Below are 18,156 nucleotides of genomic sequence, written 5' to 3' on the forward strand. Positions count from 1 at the left end.
ATAAAATACTATGGTCAGTGAAAGTTATTCAAGAGTTTATTTAAGTTTCTGATTCCAGAGAGTTTATTATGGCCTGGGAGCTGCAGGCGTGGGAGCAGGAGTTAGCACGCTGGGAGCTCACATCTTGAGTGGCATGCATAAGTAGGAAACAGGATTCAAGAACTGGGAATATCTTGTCTTTAAACTCTCAAAGCCTGCCCCAGTGACACACTTAATCCAGCATAGTCCACACCTCCTAAAACTATCCAAACAGCACCACCAACTGGGACCAAACATTCTAATGCTGTGACATTTGTCGTCCAAACCACCACAAGCCTTGTTCTTGCTAATCTGCACCAAGATTGCAAATCTTCACTTACACCAAAGATCTAGAGAGCATTCTTGTTTCTTACAAAAAGCTCTTAATTACTCTTAACTCTAAAGTTGATGAGTTTTTCTTAAAACCTGTGATACTATTGTGAGGTCTGACCTTCAAAATATGCAGCCTCATTCTTTTGCATTTTATATATTTAAAAGAACACCTAGTAGATGACTGGCTTACAGAGAAAGGGGATCTTCCTAGAATTCAGCTCTTCCCTGGGGTCATAATTTTGAGCACTCTAGTCAGGGAAGGTTTGAATTCTCTGGCTTGAAAACATCTTTATTTCATTTGGGAAAACTTGAAGCAGTGAGCGGATCACAGTTAAAGAGACAAAGAGACGGGACACAGAACAGCATTGTAGTTTGAACCCCATGACTGGAAGGAAGATGTGTGTCTAGAGAGCGAGAGCAGTGGGTCAGGGGTCAGCTGGTACACAATCACCTGTGAGGCCCAGTCTAAGGATGTGTGCCAGTTTTGGAATGTTTGTGTATTTAGTACCTTATCTTTTTTCAAAATTTGTTTAAGAATATCTTCTTTTTTTTTTTTTTCTTCGGAGCTGGGGATTGAACCCAGGGCCTTGCGCTTCCTAGGCAAGCGCTCTACCACTGAGCTAAATCCCCAACCCCAAGAATATCTTCTATTTGATAATTTTATATATGTATACAATGTATCTTGATCATATCCACCCCAAACTTCATTTCCTCTCCCTTCCTCTCTCCTTCCTGTTTCCTTCTTTCCTTCCTTCCTTCCTTCCTTCCTTTCATTCAGATTTTATTTCTTTGTAACCCCTAGAGTCCGGTTAGTGCTGCCTGCTGACTATTGACTGGTCTTACCGGCTTGTCCTTATGCAGGCCTTAGGAGAATGACTTAGCTGCAGTTGGTTCATTCGAGCTATAGCTATAGCAATAGAACAGCATTCACATCACTCCTTTATCTTCTGCCTCTTACACTTTCCCACCCCTCTTCCATGATGTTCCCTGAGCCTTGCAGGGTTGACATAACCATTTAGGACTGAGCACACAATAGCACTTTGTCTAGTTGTGATCTTCTGTATTAACCACAGAAAGAAGCTATTTTAGCTAAGGTTGAAAACAGTGCCTCTCTCTCTCTCTCTCTCTCTCCCTCTCTCTCTCTCTCTCTGTGTGTGTGTGTGTGTAGAGAGAGAGAGAGATAAATATTTAGAAAGCAGTTTGACAACATATATTGTCTTTTCTAGGGTTTTATTGCTGTGAAGAGACACCATGACCATAGAAACTCTTATAAAAATAGCATTTACTTTGGGCTGGCTTAATAGTTTCAGAGGCATTACCATTTTGTAGGAAATAAGACAGTGTCCAGGTAGACATGGTACTGGAGAAGGAGCTGAGAGTTTTACATCTTGATCCACAGACAACAAGAGACTGCCACACTGGCTAGATTTGCACTTTTAAGACCTCAAAGTCCACCCCATCAGTGACACCACATTTATTCCAACAAAGGCCATACCTCCTAACAGTGCCACTCTGAGCCAAGCCACAACATGTGCATTTAGTAGAACAAGGGTAATGCGTTCCTCATATAACCTGTGGTCTCTAGGGTCATGGAATTTTGACTGGTCTAAATTCCCTCCTGTGGCGCAGGCTTTGAATCTAATCAGAAAGGCGCAGGTTAGCCCCACAGTCTTCATGGCATATTATTGTGCCATTATGTGGCTATTTCACTGGCCTAGCAAAATAAAATGCATCCTTAGTTTTGATTAACCTACTTCTTTCTTCTACTTAATTTTTTAGACACAGACTCATAAGGGTCCCAGGCTGGCCTGGAATTCCCTAAATAGCCAAGGAGAATTTTGAACTTCTTATCTTCCTGCCCATACCTCTGAGTGCTGGGATTGCAGGTGCCACAGACGAATGGAACCCAGGGTACAAAGGCAACACATTCCCAGTCTTGTATGTTTAGTTCTTAGGTTTTGTTTTGTTTTGTTTTTGTTTTTAAAGACCAGGTCTCACTATAAAGAATCTCTATGTAGACTAGGCTGGCCTTGAACTCACAGAGATCCACCTGCCTCTGCCTCCTGAGTGTGGGGAATAAAGGTGTGAACCACTCTGCCCAGTAGAACACTTTAAATGTAATTTTTAGCTTTGTAATTTGGAATACTTTGCAACTGTTGAGAATGGTTGGAAGAATAGTGCGTTTAACTCCTGTGTCCTGTGTACCTAGAGAGTTTGACTGACTTACCTCTTTGTAATAATTGCAAACAGGCATTTCTCAGTATTTATGTCCTGTGAAGTTGCAAATACTGAGTTCCTGGATAGTGAACAATTTCTATGAAAGACAATATAAAGTTAGGTCCCTTTGGGATCTCTGGACCCATATTCAAGTTTTTATAACCTTGTTCAACATGTACTTTGTTAAAGACATCTTTTTAAAAATATTATTTTTGGTTAATGTGTATGTTTGGTGGTAGGGTTTGCACCTGAGTGTACGTATCTGCAGGTCAGAAGGCTTCAGGTCCTCTAGAGCTGGAGTTATATACTGGAGTTATATACTAGAGTTGTTATATACTGGGGTTATATACTGGAGTTATGTACTGGAGTTAGTTATATACTGGAGTTAGTTATATACTGGAGTTAGTTATATACTGGAGTTATGTAGTGGAGTTATATACTGGAGTTATATACTGGAGTTATATACTGGAGTTATGTACTGGCCGTTGTGAGCCACCTGATATGGATGCTGAAAACCAAGCTAGGTGTCTTAAATACTGAGCCATCTCCCCCTAGCCCAAGAGGTATCTTATATAATACCCACTGTTGATTGCTTATATTGAACTTACAGACTGCCACATTATACTTTGTGTCCAAATGAAGCTTGTTTAACATGCAGTTTCTCTGTGCAGTGTTATTATTTCACAATGGTTTTCTTGTACTCAGAAATACTAAACAGTATATTGAGAATATACTTCAGGGGTATTTTAAATAATGAAACCAACAAAGAGCACAAAAATATAAAAAAAAAATGGCACTAAGTAGACCATGAAAAAAACACTTGCTGTCAGGGCTCAAACAAGAAGAAAAGGCCAAGCGTTGTCGAGGACCTCTGCTGTGAATGGTGGAACCAGCAGCTCAAAGTTTTGCTGATCTGCATCCCTGTGAGTAAACACAGTGATTTGTGAGTTACAGATAAGTTATAAAATGGGAAAATTCACAATTACCCGATTTTTCTTTAATTGTGATGAGTGTCTCGTGTATTGTGCTGGGATTGAACCCAGGGCTTCATGCATGTTAGTAAGCACCTATGACACGTTAATACTTGTAGTTGTTAACTCTAAAAATCAGGATACCCTTTCCCACTACTGTAGAATAACCATTGAAATCAGGAATTAGCATGAATACAAAACAGTTCCGCCATTCGCTCCTTAGATTTTGCTGTTTGCCTTAATGGTGCCCTTTTGTGGGTACATGACTTAATCCAAGATTATATCTTATCATGTTCCCTGAGTTAGGGATTCTCCATTTTTTTCCCTTTGAGAAACCTGACAATTACCAAGAGGTTTTTGGTTTTGTTTGTTGTTTTGTTTGTTTCTTTGTTTTAATAGGATTCCTCTCAGCATAGGTTTCTCTTGCTTCCTTAAGGTTAAGTTATGTCTTTGTCAAGAATATCACAAAATGCATCGTATCAGAGTCACAGTGTTGGTAATTCCATTGTTGCTAATGCTGATAATCTAGTTCCTTGGTCACGGTATCAGTCAGGTTTCTCTAATGCATTTTAGCCGATAAAGATCTTTATGTAACAGCTAGTAAGTGTTTTACTTAATAGTAAACCTGCAGTTACTACCTCGGTAAGATGTTTTGAGATTGTACAAATACCTGCTCTTTATCTCTCTCATCCACCACTCAGCATCCCTTTGATTCTTACAATTTTAATTACTTTTTAAAAGAACTTATTTTTCTGTGCATGGTAAGAGCTTACATGTGCCACTCTGTGGGGAGATGGGAGAACAGCTTGAGGTCATCCGTTTCCTTCTTCTGCCACTCAGGGGATCAGGCTTGGTGGCAGGCACCTTCACCTGATAAGCCACCTTGCCAGTCCCACCTTTATGATTCTTGCTTGAGTCTGTTATTGCTGTGATTGTTCCGAAATAACAATTTCCTAATTTTACCATCGACCCTACACTTATCAGAACTTATCAGTTGTCACTCCAGAATTCTCTTCCACAGTTGTTCATTCGTTTGTTCAATGGATTATGGTCTACTGTTATTATTTTGATTTTGTCTTTTTAAAAAATTTTAAAAATTATTACATATATATGTAATAATGTATATATATATGTATATATATGTGTATGTGTATATGTATACTGTAGCTGTCTTCAGACACACCAGAAGAAGGCATCAGATCTCATTACAGATGGTCGTGGGCACCATTTGGTTGTTGGGAATTGAACTCAGGACCTCTGGAAGAGCATTCAGTGCTCTTAACCACTGAGCCATCTCTCCAGCTCCCTTGATTTTGTCTTTTTAAAGATAAATTGTCTGTCTGTCTGTCTGTCTGTCTGTCTGTCTGTCTATTGCATTGGTGGTTTGCCTTCAAGTATGTGTGTGAAGGTGTTAGATTATCCAGAATTGGCGTTCAAGACAGTTGTGAGCTGCCATATGGGTGCTGGGGAATTGAACTCCAGGTTCTTTGGAAGAGCAGCCAGTGCTCTAAAATGCTGCGGCATCTCTCCAGTCCCTATTATTTTGATTTTCCAGTTGTCCCAATTTTGGCCCATGATAATACTCTTAGTAGGCTATTTTATTTTGATAAAGTATGTCACCATTGTCCTTTGAACACTTTTTTAAAGTTTTCTAACACAGCCACATATTCCTGGCTGAGACTGACTTTTCCCAGACCCAAACCTAGAACCGTCAGTTTCTCAAGGAGCTCTTGCTCTTTTTAGCAGAGAGAAGTTAGAGGATGGAAGTAGGAAATACATACATGTCTGTACTTTTATATTTATCTGTATGTTTTCTCAGACAGCTCTGTAACTTCCTTCTCCACGAGAGAGACCTGGCTTTTGTTATCCTGCCCCTGTTTGCTCAGTTTCTCATGTGACCAATTGCTTGCCCTCAACATTTGCTTCCTCAGCGTCCAGTGACCTGTCAGCCAGGGCTGGGTGAATAATCAGTCCCTGCCCGGGGTCCAACCAGCCAGTGACAATACATGTGTGTGCACACCACCCCCCCACCCCCCATACTTGCTTTTTTTTTTTTTTTTTTTTTTTTTTTTGGCCTTATTTCTTGGTGTAGAGCCTTGTCATCCCATCAGTTTTTATTTTTTAACCCATTGGTAGTAGTGTTTGGCAGTGGAAATGGTCACCCTTAAAACTGCCCAGAAGCTTGGCAGAAAACGGAAAATGGTATCTCCATTTCTTTGGGTGGAAAGAAAGCTTTGCTTCTAGGCTTTTCTTTCCTTTGAAATATTTCCAACATTGTTTATAAAATTTTTGGAAGGTTTCAACTGGGTTAATTCCACACCCCCACCTCCAAATTGCGCCTTTGGTGTTTATGTGTAACTGAAATAAAGTACTTAAAAACCCTTTTGTTCTGTGCTTTATTTACTGTTTAAAAAAAAAAAAAACCTCCAACCAGACATTCATTTCTTTCTCCAAAATGAACATGTTTCTTCACCAGAGGACTTTTAATTCTTCCAGATAGTTTGTGTTTGAGCTCTTTTTTTCCTATCAGGATATTAAATGTAAGAGTTATGAGCACTGCCAGACTTTGCTCTGGCTCTTCAGAATTAAATTTTAGTATCTGTGGGTCCTGTGGGCACACACTGCCGACTTTATATTGTCATTGCTCAGGAAAGAAACACTCTTTTCTTAATCTTTGCTGCATACTTTGGTATGATGCTCTCAGCTTTCTTTGTACTTTAGTTCTCGAACATTTAAGGAAATTCTTTTTTCCTTATGGTCAGAAGGTTGAAGAGTCCTGATCAGTGTAGTACTTTTTTTTTTTCTTTTTCTTTTCTTTTTTTTGGAGCTGGGGACTGAACCCAGGGCCTTCACTGAGCTAAATCCCCAACCCCACTGTAGTACTTTTCTGTACCTTTAATTAAGGCTGAGTACCTGACCCCAGTCATTTGATAGAACAGGGGGCATTTCTCTGTAGTGGTATCCTTAAGATCTAGAGTTTGTAGTGACAATTTTACGGAATTTTGGTTCTTTAAGAAACACAGAAATAAAAATTAGTTTTTGTTTTAATTCATGGGGCTGCTTCAGACTGTCCCGCAGCAGCTGACTGAGTTGCCTCATGCTGTAGCAGGAGGTGTGGTTTTCATGCTGTAGCAGGAGGTGTGGTTTTTGTTAGCTGCAGGTAGCCTCTGTGGTTGTGTGATTCTTGGAATTCTGGGAACTTTCCAGAGGGTATATAAATGCTAGCACCTGGAGAGGGGTAGGTAGTTGTTGGTCATTCAGGGGGATAGGTTATGGTTTGTTAGTAGTCATGCTCAATAAACAAAATAAACAAAAGGAAAGATATTAGAGTCAGGGATCACTGTTTCTCCCCTCTGCCCTTTTCTCTATTTAGTGATAAACAGTGAACCAGAGGGTAAAAGGGTGGGGAAAAGGAACTCACAAAACAGCAAAGACCAGCCACAAAGAAGAAACGAGGGAAAGAAGTTAGATTCAGGGCTCTCTCTCTTCCCTCTATCCTTTCTCTCCTACCTAGTGGTGGGGGTGAAACTAGGGGTAGTGTGAGGAGGGGATAAAGGTTGGGAAAGCAAGCTACAAGAGTTCATTTACTTTTGTTTATTTTTGAGACTGTATTTTAATTTCAGCATTTCCCCCTTCCCTTTTGTCCTTCCAAATCCTTCCATATATCCTCTGCCTTGCTCTCCTTCAAGCTCATGGCCTCTTTTTTCATCAACCCTTATTGCATGTATACATGTACTTGTGTATACATACGTATTTCTAAATAGAACTTGCCAGGTCTATATAGTGTTACGTGCATATTTTCGGGAGAGACTGGCACTGAGGACTTGATGTGCTCTTCCCTAGGGAGGGCCGCCTCTTCTGCTCCCAGCTTTATCCAGTTACTTGTACTTCTTTGTGTAGGGTTGAAGCTTCTTGAGCTTTTTCTCTGTGCAGCTGTCATCTTTGTTGGTGTTCCCCTTGCTCAACTCACCATGGGATGGTCGTGTTGGTGGGTATAGTTTCTGGTGTTATTAGGAGACATGGTTTTCACAGAAAACTCCAGATCCTCTTGCTTTTCCGTATTTCTACTCCCCTTCCACAATGTTCCCTGAACCTTTTGTGTGGGCGAGTTTTGTAGATGTAACCACGTGACTGGACTTCATCTACTTTTCTTCTTTCTTTGGGAAGTAACATGACTTTTGTCCTGAGAGTTTGTTGTTGTTTGACAACTGGAATGATTTTCTTTACTGCTACATGGGTCTACTCCATACTTGTTTTTCTTCCTGAGATCGTCTGTCTTTTCGTTGATCCTAATCTCTTGAGTCTGTGGCAGTAAGTAGAGCCCAGTTGCAGGTCGTAAAGACTTGACTCTGTGGAGGGCATGTTCTTTCCTTGCTGGGGAAGCTTCATTGTGCTTACCTGTACTTATTTTCACAAGTCACCAGTGTTGGCTCATGGGTCTCACAAATGCAGCATCTGGGGGTTATTAGGAAGCATGCTGGGACGCCATCATCTTACCATGCCGTGTTTTCCTCATTTATAAGACAGAATGATAGGGAAGAGCAACTTATGATCCCGTGCCATTTCCCAAGCTTCATAACAGGTTTAGGCCACCTTGTTGTTATTCTTATTGCCAGTCAGTCCATAATTAATCGCAAATATCATTAATATTGCATATTGGGTTGGGATAAGAAGAACAGATTTGTTTCTGCTCTTGATTGTAGATCAAAGTCAGAAGGCTGGATTTGATACCTAGTTTTATTTTATGGATGGTGGTGGTGTGTGTTTAGTAAATGTTGCTTTGATCTGTAGCAGCCAGCTCAGGGTTTGATGCTTCTGATGACTTGGTCTGTGACACTGCCGGCCACACTTCTTCCTGTGGTTTTTAGGCTGCAGTTACTGTAGCTGTCTGTCTCCAGAGTCTTCAGCTGTAAAACAGAAGACTTCTCTTAAGTGATCCTGAGATTCCCGAGCTGAGACCCTGTGTGTGGGGCCGGCTGGGGAGTGAGCATATCCTTAGTCAGAGAAACAGTAGCAGCATGAAGTCCTGAGTTTTTAGGACCTTGATTTTGGCTAGTGGGGCCTTTAATTTAGGCTTGCCTCTTATTTTTAGAAGAAAAAATGAGGGGAGACAAAATCAGGAAGACTTGGGTAGATTGAAATTTCCTCAACTTAGTTTCTGTTTAGTTGTTTCTGTACTCTGTTTTATGGGATGCTTCTGGATATTAGACAGTTTTGAGCTATATGCATTACAACTACTGCACCCTCTGTGTCCCCTCCTCCCTCCCAGTCCCCCCCTTACTCTCCCATTCCATTCCCTTCCTACCTTCACTTCTTACAATGTTGGGATTTGAATTTAGGGCCTAGCAGCTGAACTCTATCCCCAGCCTTGTTTTTATGGTCTTAAGTGTTTATTGAAACAGTACTTCCAGTTGTGACTTAAGTCCCGCCTGCCTGCCCGCCTCCCTGCCCGCCTGCCCTCCTACCTGTCCACCCGCCCTTGTGCTTTTGGTGCCTAGCTAAGAGATGATCATCTAATGCAAGGTTATGCAGATTTTATTCTCTCTGTTATAAGTCTGACTTCTGTTTTCATACTGTGATGCTGTTTGAATTCCTTTTGTTTATAGTCTGAGGTGCAGATCAGACTTCTTCCTTCTGAGTGTGGCTGTTGAGATGCACCTCTTATTGAAAGTTCTACTCCTTCTGCATTTAATTGTCTAGGCATCTTTGTTCAAAACCCATTGGTTAGATGTGTGGATGTGGTGTGGGCCCTGTTTTATTTCTCCTCAGTAGCCGGTCCTTACCCTTTATATTAGTCCTTCTGTTGTCATTTTTGCCTTGTCACATGCCTTTTATATCTTCAGAGGCAGAAGTGCCCATGAGGCTGGTCCTCTCCTCAGAACCAGTAAGATGCCTTTCTTGGACCAAGGCGATTTTGCTTTTGAATTGGAAAAAATGCTGGTCAGTATTTAGACTTAAGAGTTTTCTGTACAATCAGATCAATACAGCTAGTGAGAGTGTACTTTTGCATGGCCTGGATGTTCAAGTGTTAAGTGTACCAAATCAGAATCTAGTGAAGATTTAATGTCATGCTCTGTTGCTGGGCAATATTTAGTGACCCTCAGTCTTTCACTAGGTAAATTTCCTAGTGAACTTGTAAGTGGGTTTGAACAGTTTGAATGCCCATTCTTCTTTTCAGTGCTTTGGTTCAGCCTCTGTGGCTGTCTGACTTGTGCCTTGAAGCCAGATCCTTTGAATCTTACCACATCTCTCTGCGACCTGTGTAGGCAGAGCTGAGAAATGTCAAATCCGTACCCCAGTCAAACTGATTTTGACAGTTGGCCTCACAGTCTTCCTGCTGCAGCAGGTAGTCCTGAGATTCTTCTAGAATATGTCATTTTATTTTTCTAATTGGATAAAGCAGTAACCATATGACTTGTTTTCTATGCCCTATAAATTAGCAATTAAGGATAATTACTGTATTCATGAAAGTTTGTAACATGAATCAGTCAGTGGAGCTAAGGTAGTTCAATTACCCATGACAGTTTCTTTACAGTCTTTATTCCTCTGAAATTAAAAATATGATAAATGCTGTGTTTTCCTTGCATATGTTGTTACTGTTTGTCTCCTCGCTTGAGCATCAGCTCTTCAGGAGCAGAAACTTTTGTCTCTTCTATTCCCCTGAAGTATGCAGCTTGTCTAGAGCAGAGTCCCACCTATCATTGGTATTTAATAAGTATTGATGAAAAGTGAATCAATCAATGAATTAACTTTGGAAAATCCAATGCTAATGTTTATGATGCCATATGAAATAAAGTCTGCTTTGTAGGACCTTCCTTAGTCTTTTCTGTGTTTTATGTAGATATCTTAGGTATATCCCCCTTGGTTTTATCGGGTAGAAAACCTTTAAAAGGGAAGCCCTTTAGAATATTTTTACTGAGGGGAAACTTCAGTAAAAGCTGCTGACAAGGCCAGTGGAGGGAGTTATCAGTTGTTGGAAAATGAGTTGTAGAAAACTTCAAAGGAGGGTATAGTATCTCTTGAATGATTTCAAATCCTTTAATAAATAGGAGGGAAACTAGCCTTTCTTATCAGAGGTGTTTTATTCTTCTGCAGTGTCTTGAAGACTGTTTCTCTGCCTCTCCTTCAGTGCCATTGGCAAATGCTGGGGAGACTATTTCAGAAGAAAGCTGTGCCCATATCCGTCTCTTCTGCCTGGAAGAATGAGCCTTTAGGAAGTTGGATTGGTGACCATTGTCTTCAATTCTTATACTTAGAAATAAAGAATAGAGAGAGCATCTTAAGGGAAAGGAGAGGTGGCTCAGTCGGTAAAGTGCTTGCTGCACAAGCACAAGGACCTGAACTTGATCCCTAATACCATGTAAAAAAGCCAGAGCTGGGGAGGTGGAGACAGGCCGATGGATCCTTGCAGCTTGTTGGTTAGGGAATCCAGCAGAATCAACTGAAATCCAGGTTCTGTAAGAGATCCTGCTTTAAAAAATAAAGTGGAGAGTGATAGAAAGAAACTAATGTTGACCTTTGGCCACTACACAATGAGGGTTAGAGAGATGGCTCAGGGGTAAGAGTGCTTCTTGCTATTGCAGAAGACCCAAAATCACTCCTAGTGACTTATACTGCTTGTAATTTCAGCTCTAGCAGATTCATTGATGCCTTCTTGCCCCATTGATGCCTTCTAGCCCCTGTGGGTACAAGTGCACGTTTATGCATACATGCACATAGTCACATGCAGACACAAAGACACACATGAATAAAAAGTAAAGTCTAAAAAGGAAGAAAGGATGAAAATGAAGAGAATATCTTGTAAACAGGATCGAAAGGACAAGTTTTTGCTTGTGCATTCTGATGTGGCCACAGTGGAGTGATTTAGGCCAAGGTCTTATGTGCTTAAGGTATAGGAGATATCAACTTGGAGGGCTAATTTAAAAAATAACGGAATAAGGTGGTGGTGGAACATGCCTTTAATCTCAGCACTTGAGAGACAGAGGCAAGAGATCTCTGAATTTGAGGCCAGTGTGGTCGACTGAGTTTCAGGACAGCTAGGGTAACAACCCCCACCTCCAAAAAAAAAAATAAAAAAAATTAAAAAATAAAAAGGAAAAAAAATTAGGATCTATGTATTGTTTGGAATTCTCATGTAAAGGTAGTAGAGTGGCTAGATCAATTATAATATCATACAATGAATTACCATAGTCATGAAAATGAATTGTATTTCACACCAGCGTGGGTGCATTGTGCTAAAAAGAATTAGTAAAAGAAACAAGACATTGTATAGAAGACTCAACTAGTAGAGCTTAAAAATAGACAATATGAACTTCTATTGCTTAAAGACACTTAATGTGAATGGAACGAAAGTGTGCAGAAGAGAGCAAGGGTTGATTCTCTCATAGAGTGATGGTGGATATTAGAAAACGGAGTAGAAAGGACATGGAGGCTCTTTTGGGGTTTCTGTTGCTGTGAAGAGACACTGTGACCACAGCAGTGTTTATAAAGGAGACATAATTGGGCCTGACTTACAGTTTAGAGGTTTAATCTATTATGGAGGGAAGCATGGTGTGCAGGCAGACATGGTGCTGGAGAAGGAGCTGCGATTCTGAATTTTGATCAGCAGGCAGCTGGAAAAGAGAGTGAGGCACTAGGCTTGACTTGAGCTTTTGAAACCTCAAAGTTCACCATCGGTGACATACTTCCTCCAAAAGGCCACACCTAGTAGTGCCACTCTCTATGGGCCTATAGGGCCATTGCCATTCCAACCACCACTTTTGGGGACCTGTATTTCTGGAGGTGTGCTAGCCATTGGATAGTAGCCTCTCAGTTATTTTACTCCTCTCATTTTCTGACTCATGATCCTTTTTCACAATTTAAAGCATTGGTTGAGATGGAGAATGCTAGTGGGGGTATGGAAGCATCCTCCCCTTAGAATGCTTCAGAGTGAACTTCCTTCACAAGGATCTAATGCAAGCTGTGCTCTCCATTGACCAAACCCTGCAGCCTTTTGCATTAACCTTTCAGTGGATGTTGTTTGTTTTGAAGAATGGAGTTGAGAATCTTTCAGAGAGAGTGAGCCTACCTCACGGTTAGAGTGGCCTCACAAAGCTGAGGCAGTTTGCATAGCTTGCATTTTTACAGCATGCCTCTTTACCTCTTAACATCTTTCCTTTTGTGGCCTTTCACGTATTGAATTTCAGAGGTCTTTTCACAGTTGTGAGTAGTTTCTGTTTTGGCTCCTTAGCCAGAACTAGGGAGAAGGGGACTTAAGTGTTTAGGATGTGGGCTTTTAGAGGACAGGAGTTGTGGATTTCTCATTCAATGGTTGCACATGCTTTGGTGGCCCCTGTGCCTGGCCCTGATTATGTAGGAGTTCCTTTCTTTTAACTTTCTCTTTCTTTAGATGTTTATAGTTTGCCTCATTCCAGAATGGAAAATATGGATATATTAACTTGTTAATAATTGAAAAGAACAGTGTTGGTGCATGCTGGGATAAAATTACAAAGGTTATTAACTTCCGCGTCTCCTATGTCTTTTTATCTCAGTCTATTTATTTTATGTCTTTTCTACTTTTTGTTTAATTCCTACTTACATTTTTGAGTCAGTCATTTTTGAATCTGGCCCAAGGCTCTATGTAGGTATTTCTCTTATAAAACTCAATTAATTCTGACCACTTCATCATTTCACAGATGTTTGAGGGCCTCTGAAGTACAAAGTTCTGATCTAGATGTTGGCACTTCATTAGCATACGAGTTACTTTCTAGAGATGCTATTTCCAGATCACTAATTCGTTCTCTCCCTTTTTAATTACCTGTGTAGGTCCTCTCTGGGTGTGCCATCATTGTCCGAGGGCAGCCCCGGGGCGGTCCGCCTCCAGAGAGGCAGATCAACCTCAGCAACATTCGAGCTGGAAATCTCGCCCGTCGGGCAGCTGCTACGCAACCAGATGGGAAAGATACCCCAGATGAGGTAGGTGATTCTCCAGGGCTTTTTATGGCTGTGGGGACCTGATTGATAGCCTGCTCTCCTCTTTTTGATGCACTTATTTTTTTTTTTTCTTTCTGTTCATGGTGAGTACTTTGTCATGATGACTGGATCTCTCTGGTAGCTTACATCTGCCATTATACATACACTGCATGTCTGAGTTTCTTTTCAGTTTTCTTTGATAAAGAAGGAAGAGATACTTCATTCAGAACTCAAGGTTATAGTCCACCATGGCGAGGAAGTCAAGGCAGGAGGAACTTTAAAGCATCTGACCACATCAAAATAACCAGGAGGCAGAATGTGAGGATGGACGCTTGCATTCAGGTCACTCCCTGCCCCTGTACACCATAGGATCTTGGCCCAGGCAATGGTGCCTTCTACAGTGGGGCAATCTTCCCATCTCAGATAATCAAATCAAGACAGCCCCTCACAGACATGCCCAGAAGCTTAGTTCCCAGTTGACTCTCCATCTCATGATTGGCTACTCTCAAGAGTCAGCTCTTGAAATAATCGTTATACAGTAGTTAATTGCAATCACAGTCTCAAGGCTATCCCTAGTCCTTTTGGGTAGGCTTCACTCACTCCTGGGAAATAGCTTTGAAGTCACATCAATGTGACATTTTCATAAACGATAGCCTTCTGTCAGTGGTAGTACTAGCCTTTTGTTACTGTATCCCCAAAGCTATCTGAATTTATGAAACTCAAGTTTTATGGAAATAAGAGGTGGGGTTGTTTTTTTTGTTGTTCTTTTGGTGCAATGCTGGGACTTGAATGCAGGCTCTCACACATGCCAGGCCAGCACTCTGCTACTGATCAGCCTAGTTCTCTCCTCTCCACTCCCCACCCTGTCTTTGTTGGTGAGAAGTTCTCATGTAGCCCAAGCTTCAGACTTACGTAGCAGGGGATGGGATGACTTTCAATTTCTGATCCTCCTGCGTCTGCCTCCTGAGTTTTAGAACTACAGGAATGTTGCTGTCAGGCCTGGTTTGTATGGTATTGTGGTTTAACCCAGGGTATCATGTGTGGTAGACAAACACTCCACAACCCAGCTCTAAACATGCATTTTTATTACCATTTTTATTAAATGTATTTGTGTGTGCCTGTGTGTGTGCGTGTGTGCATGCATTATGCATTGGTTCATGTGTGAAGTTAAGAGGCCAGTGTGGGAGTCAGTTCTCTCCTACCGTGTGGACTCATGAGTCAGGCTTAGTGGCAAGCGCCTCTAGCAGCTAAGCCATCTCCTCAGCTCTAAACAGTTTAGCTGCATCCGTTTCTGGGCAGCTTGTAGCTTCTCCTTGTGTTATGCTGTGAGAGGCCACACTCCTGAGCCTCTCTCCTCACCTCCTACACCCCAGCTTTTAATACCCGTTGTGCGGCTTGCACCATTTGAGTTTTGACTGTCTGTGTCCATCCCAGTTGGTGTGGTTTAGGCTTCTTGGTCTCTACACTTGGAAATTGTTGGTGCTTGATTCTTTTAGCTGTGCTTTGCTGGTCAGAAACAGGATTTCTGGACCCCTAATTATTAGTTCTCTGCCCCAACTTGGTATCTTTGGGGAGATTAGTAATTGGCTGGTCTCTGCTTTTCCCTTTCAAGGAAATGATGAAGAAAAAGCAAGAGCTTACCAGCTTTTATTTAAGGAAAGCATTTAGTTCTTTTCATCTTTAATAGTATTTTTTTTAAATAAGGCAATAGTGAAACAGCATTATAGATAATGAAGATGGAGAAAAATCACCCACAATTATTCTATCAGCAGTAGTTGGTTAGATTCTAGAGATAATGACTAAATACATTAAAATCAGTTCTTTCTCATTGGTCCTCCATCACTAAGTACAAGTGTTGAGACTAATGTAGTGTCTATATCTACCTCTGGATTGCTCAATGAGGATTAAATAAGGAAACATGAAGTGCTTAGCGCTTTACAAAGTACTTAATACATGTTTGGTAATCACCACTCTGTTAGTTCAAGTACTGAAGATTAAACCTGTTTCAGCATTCTTCAAACATTGAGTGCGCATCAAATGGCCAAACCACCGTTTGAAGCATTTCTCTTCCTTGATTGCTTCTGAGGTAATGAGCTGCCTCTTTCAGAGGTCATCAGGCTCTTCCCCACAGAAGGGAGAGGCAGTATGGCCTCTAAGAAGGTTGTGTTTTCATTTCCTTGTCTGCGGATGGATATCTGGGGCTGTCAGAGAAGCACAAGGCTGCTCTGAGCTGTTGTCGCTGTGTCCTGTGTAACAGGAGGAGACTGAGCAGACTTGTGTGGCAGGAATGATAGTATGTGAGGTGCCTGGCACGCCTCCTTGGACATGAGTCTAGCGCTTCATCTTCTCAAGTTCTCCATCTATGAGATGGAGTCGGTCTCTCCCAGACACCCAGCTGCTCTTTCACTGTGCTGGGGACATCCAGACAATATGCTGACTTCTCCTTTCCCCTCACAAGTCCTCCAGAGGTCTCAGATCCCTATTTTCCCTCTGGACAGGGGCTTGCTCAGAACTCCCTGTGTAGATACGGTTGGCCTTACTGCCTCTGCTGAAGTACTAGGATTGAGGCGGGTGCCATCACCCTCTAGAGTTTTTGAGCTAGATTTACATACTCTTGCTCACTGTTATTCTCAGAGACTTTAGTGCTTCTTCTTCTTACAAACTAAACTGCAGGCCTCAACCTAGACCACGACCTGTGGAAAGACGACTGTGATTTCCAGTCTCTTCCTAATTCAAGAAATAAACTTATTTTACTACTTTATTATCTTTGAGGATTTCATATATGAATACTCTCCTTTAAACTTTTTGTTTTCACCCTTCCCAACTCCTCAAATTCATGGTCTCTTATTCTTTATACACACACACACACACACACACACACACACACACACACACACACACACACGCCCCACTTAAGTATAACCACTGAGTTGATTTAGTGTTGCTCCTCTATGTATATGTATGTGTTTAGGGAGGACTGTTCAGTATTGGATCATCAATCACAGGGCTTGAAGCACCTGTGGTCATGGGGCCCAGTGGTGATAAAGCACTCAGTCTTTCTCACACATTCTCCTCTGCCTTGGCTGCTCTCTCATTTCGCTTTCCCCATCAGGAGTGCTGCCCCACCAGTGTGACCTGGTGACCATCCACTGGACACAGCCCCTAACATTTCCTTTTCTGCTCCTTCTTTGTGCTGCTAGAGCACCCACAGCATTTTATTTCAGAGTTGTTTATTTTCTCTCCTGGATTGTGAACTCTTCCAAAGGGACCTCTTCTCTTCTCCTCTCTGTGTCCTTGTGTCTGGTCAGCACTGACTCAGAACAGGTACACAGTGAATGTACACTTGAATAAATGAGAGAAGAAGCTGAGTGGCTCTCTTTGGGTTGGTGAATTGCTCACTGAGGCACCAGCTTCCCAGGCTTCCCCTTGAGAACGTTGTCTATCTCTTTTCTTTAAGGAAGAAGAGTCTAGAAGATTCAAGAAGAATCAAGAATGTCATTATTCATTTGGTTTCCTTTGTGTCATGGCTCCAAATATCATTCATATGATTATTCTTTTCCTTCCCTCCTGGTATCTTCTTTCAGCCCTAGTCAGCTTTCTCATAAGTCCTGTGGAAATGAAAGCAGGGCCCTTGTATGTCCCCAGCCGTCACTGCCCTGTGCCAGGCTAATCCCCAGCGTTGCCTAGCTACTGCGGGCAGCCTAGATATTGCATTGGCTGACACTGTGCTGGTTATATATTTATTTCCCACGGAGTAATTGAGCCTGCTGTGTGTGAAGTTCTGTGCTGGTTTCAGGAGACATTCAGAAATGAATGTCCTAGTCCTACCTTGGCTGTGGCTTTAGGGTTGAATTGGTAGAGAGCGGGTATCCAGGTGCTAGAGTGGGATAGTGAGAAGAGAGGGAGGAAGTCCTGAGCTCGGGCCATGTACCGAAGTCTCTAGCTGCCTACTAACATTGTTCTGGGTTGGATCTCGTCTCAGTAGTTTTAGGAGTCTGACCTAAAGAAGACTAGAATTAAAAAATTCTATTTTATGATTTTAGACATCATGACTCTATTCGGGTCTAAGCAGTGAAAGCAGGCTGTCCCCTGTCTGCTCTTGGGCACCCTGAAGAGAAGATGTTGTTCAAATCTCAACTACGTAAGGGCACTGTTTCTTACATGGAAGGACTCTGGAATGCCCTAGGACTGTTCTTCCTAGACTGTTGTGACGTTTGACCAAGGCTTGTCTCCAGCAGCTGTACTGGGACAGACCATCTCCCTGGCTACGCTGCGTGGATGGACACTTGCCTTACTTTCCCTTGTAAAGAGTGACAGACTCTAGCCTGTGTAGTTCTTGAGTTGTCTCTTCTCCTTGTTGTTGCTAGTAGCTTATTTGGTAACAAATTGCCCAGTTTTGAATAGAACAAAACTTGTAGAAGGCCTGATTTTGGAAAACAAGATTGCAGTCGCTTGTGTTTTCCCCTATAGGATCAGGTGTATTTCATTTCAGGGTCTCCAGTGTGATTTTCTTTTGCCTGAGCAGCTAGTGACAGATCAGCTGTAAAACGAGGGTAAGAGTGCATGCTCTTTGAGCAAGCCTTAAAAGCTTTTGGAGAGCTTCTTCGTGGTGGATAGAAACTGGAGGATTTCTCACAGGGGCTAGAGATAGATTTCCTTGTGAACT

The 18,156-nt window shown here is 41.8% G+C and overlaps 1 protein-coding gene across 3 annotated transcripts in view; it reads left to right on the plus strand.

Moving 5' to 3' along the window:
* Snd1 (staphylococcal nuclease and tudor domain containing 1) overlaps positions 1-18,156 on the plus strand; it is a 399,105-nt gene that overhangs the window by 17,739 nt on the left and 363,210 nt on the right. For all 3 annotated transcript variants that reach the window (NM_022694.2, XM_087659177.1, XM_087659178.1), the window contains 1 exon segment: positions 13,344-13,493. In NM_022694.2, coding sequence (NP_073185.2) covers positions 13,344-13,493 — 150 coding nt within the window.

Source organism: Rattus norvegicus, chromosome 4 (genome assembly GCF_021556685.1).
Source record: "Rattus norvegicus strain SHRSP/BbbUtx chromosome 4, alternate assembly SHRSP_T2T, whole genome shotgun sequence".
Taxonomy (NCBI): Eukaryota; Metazoa; Chordata; class Mammalia; order Rodentia; family Muridae; genus Rattus; species Rattus norvegicus.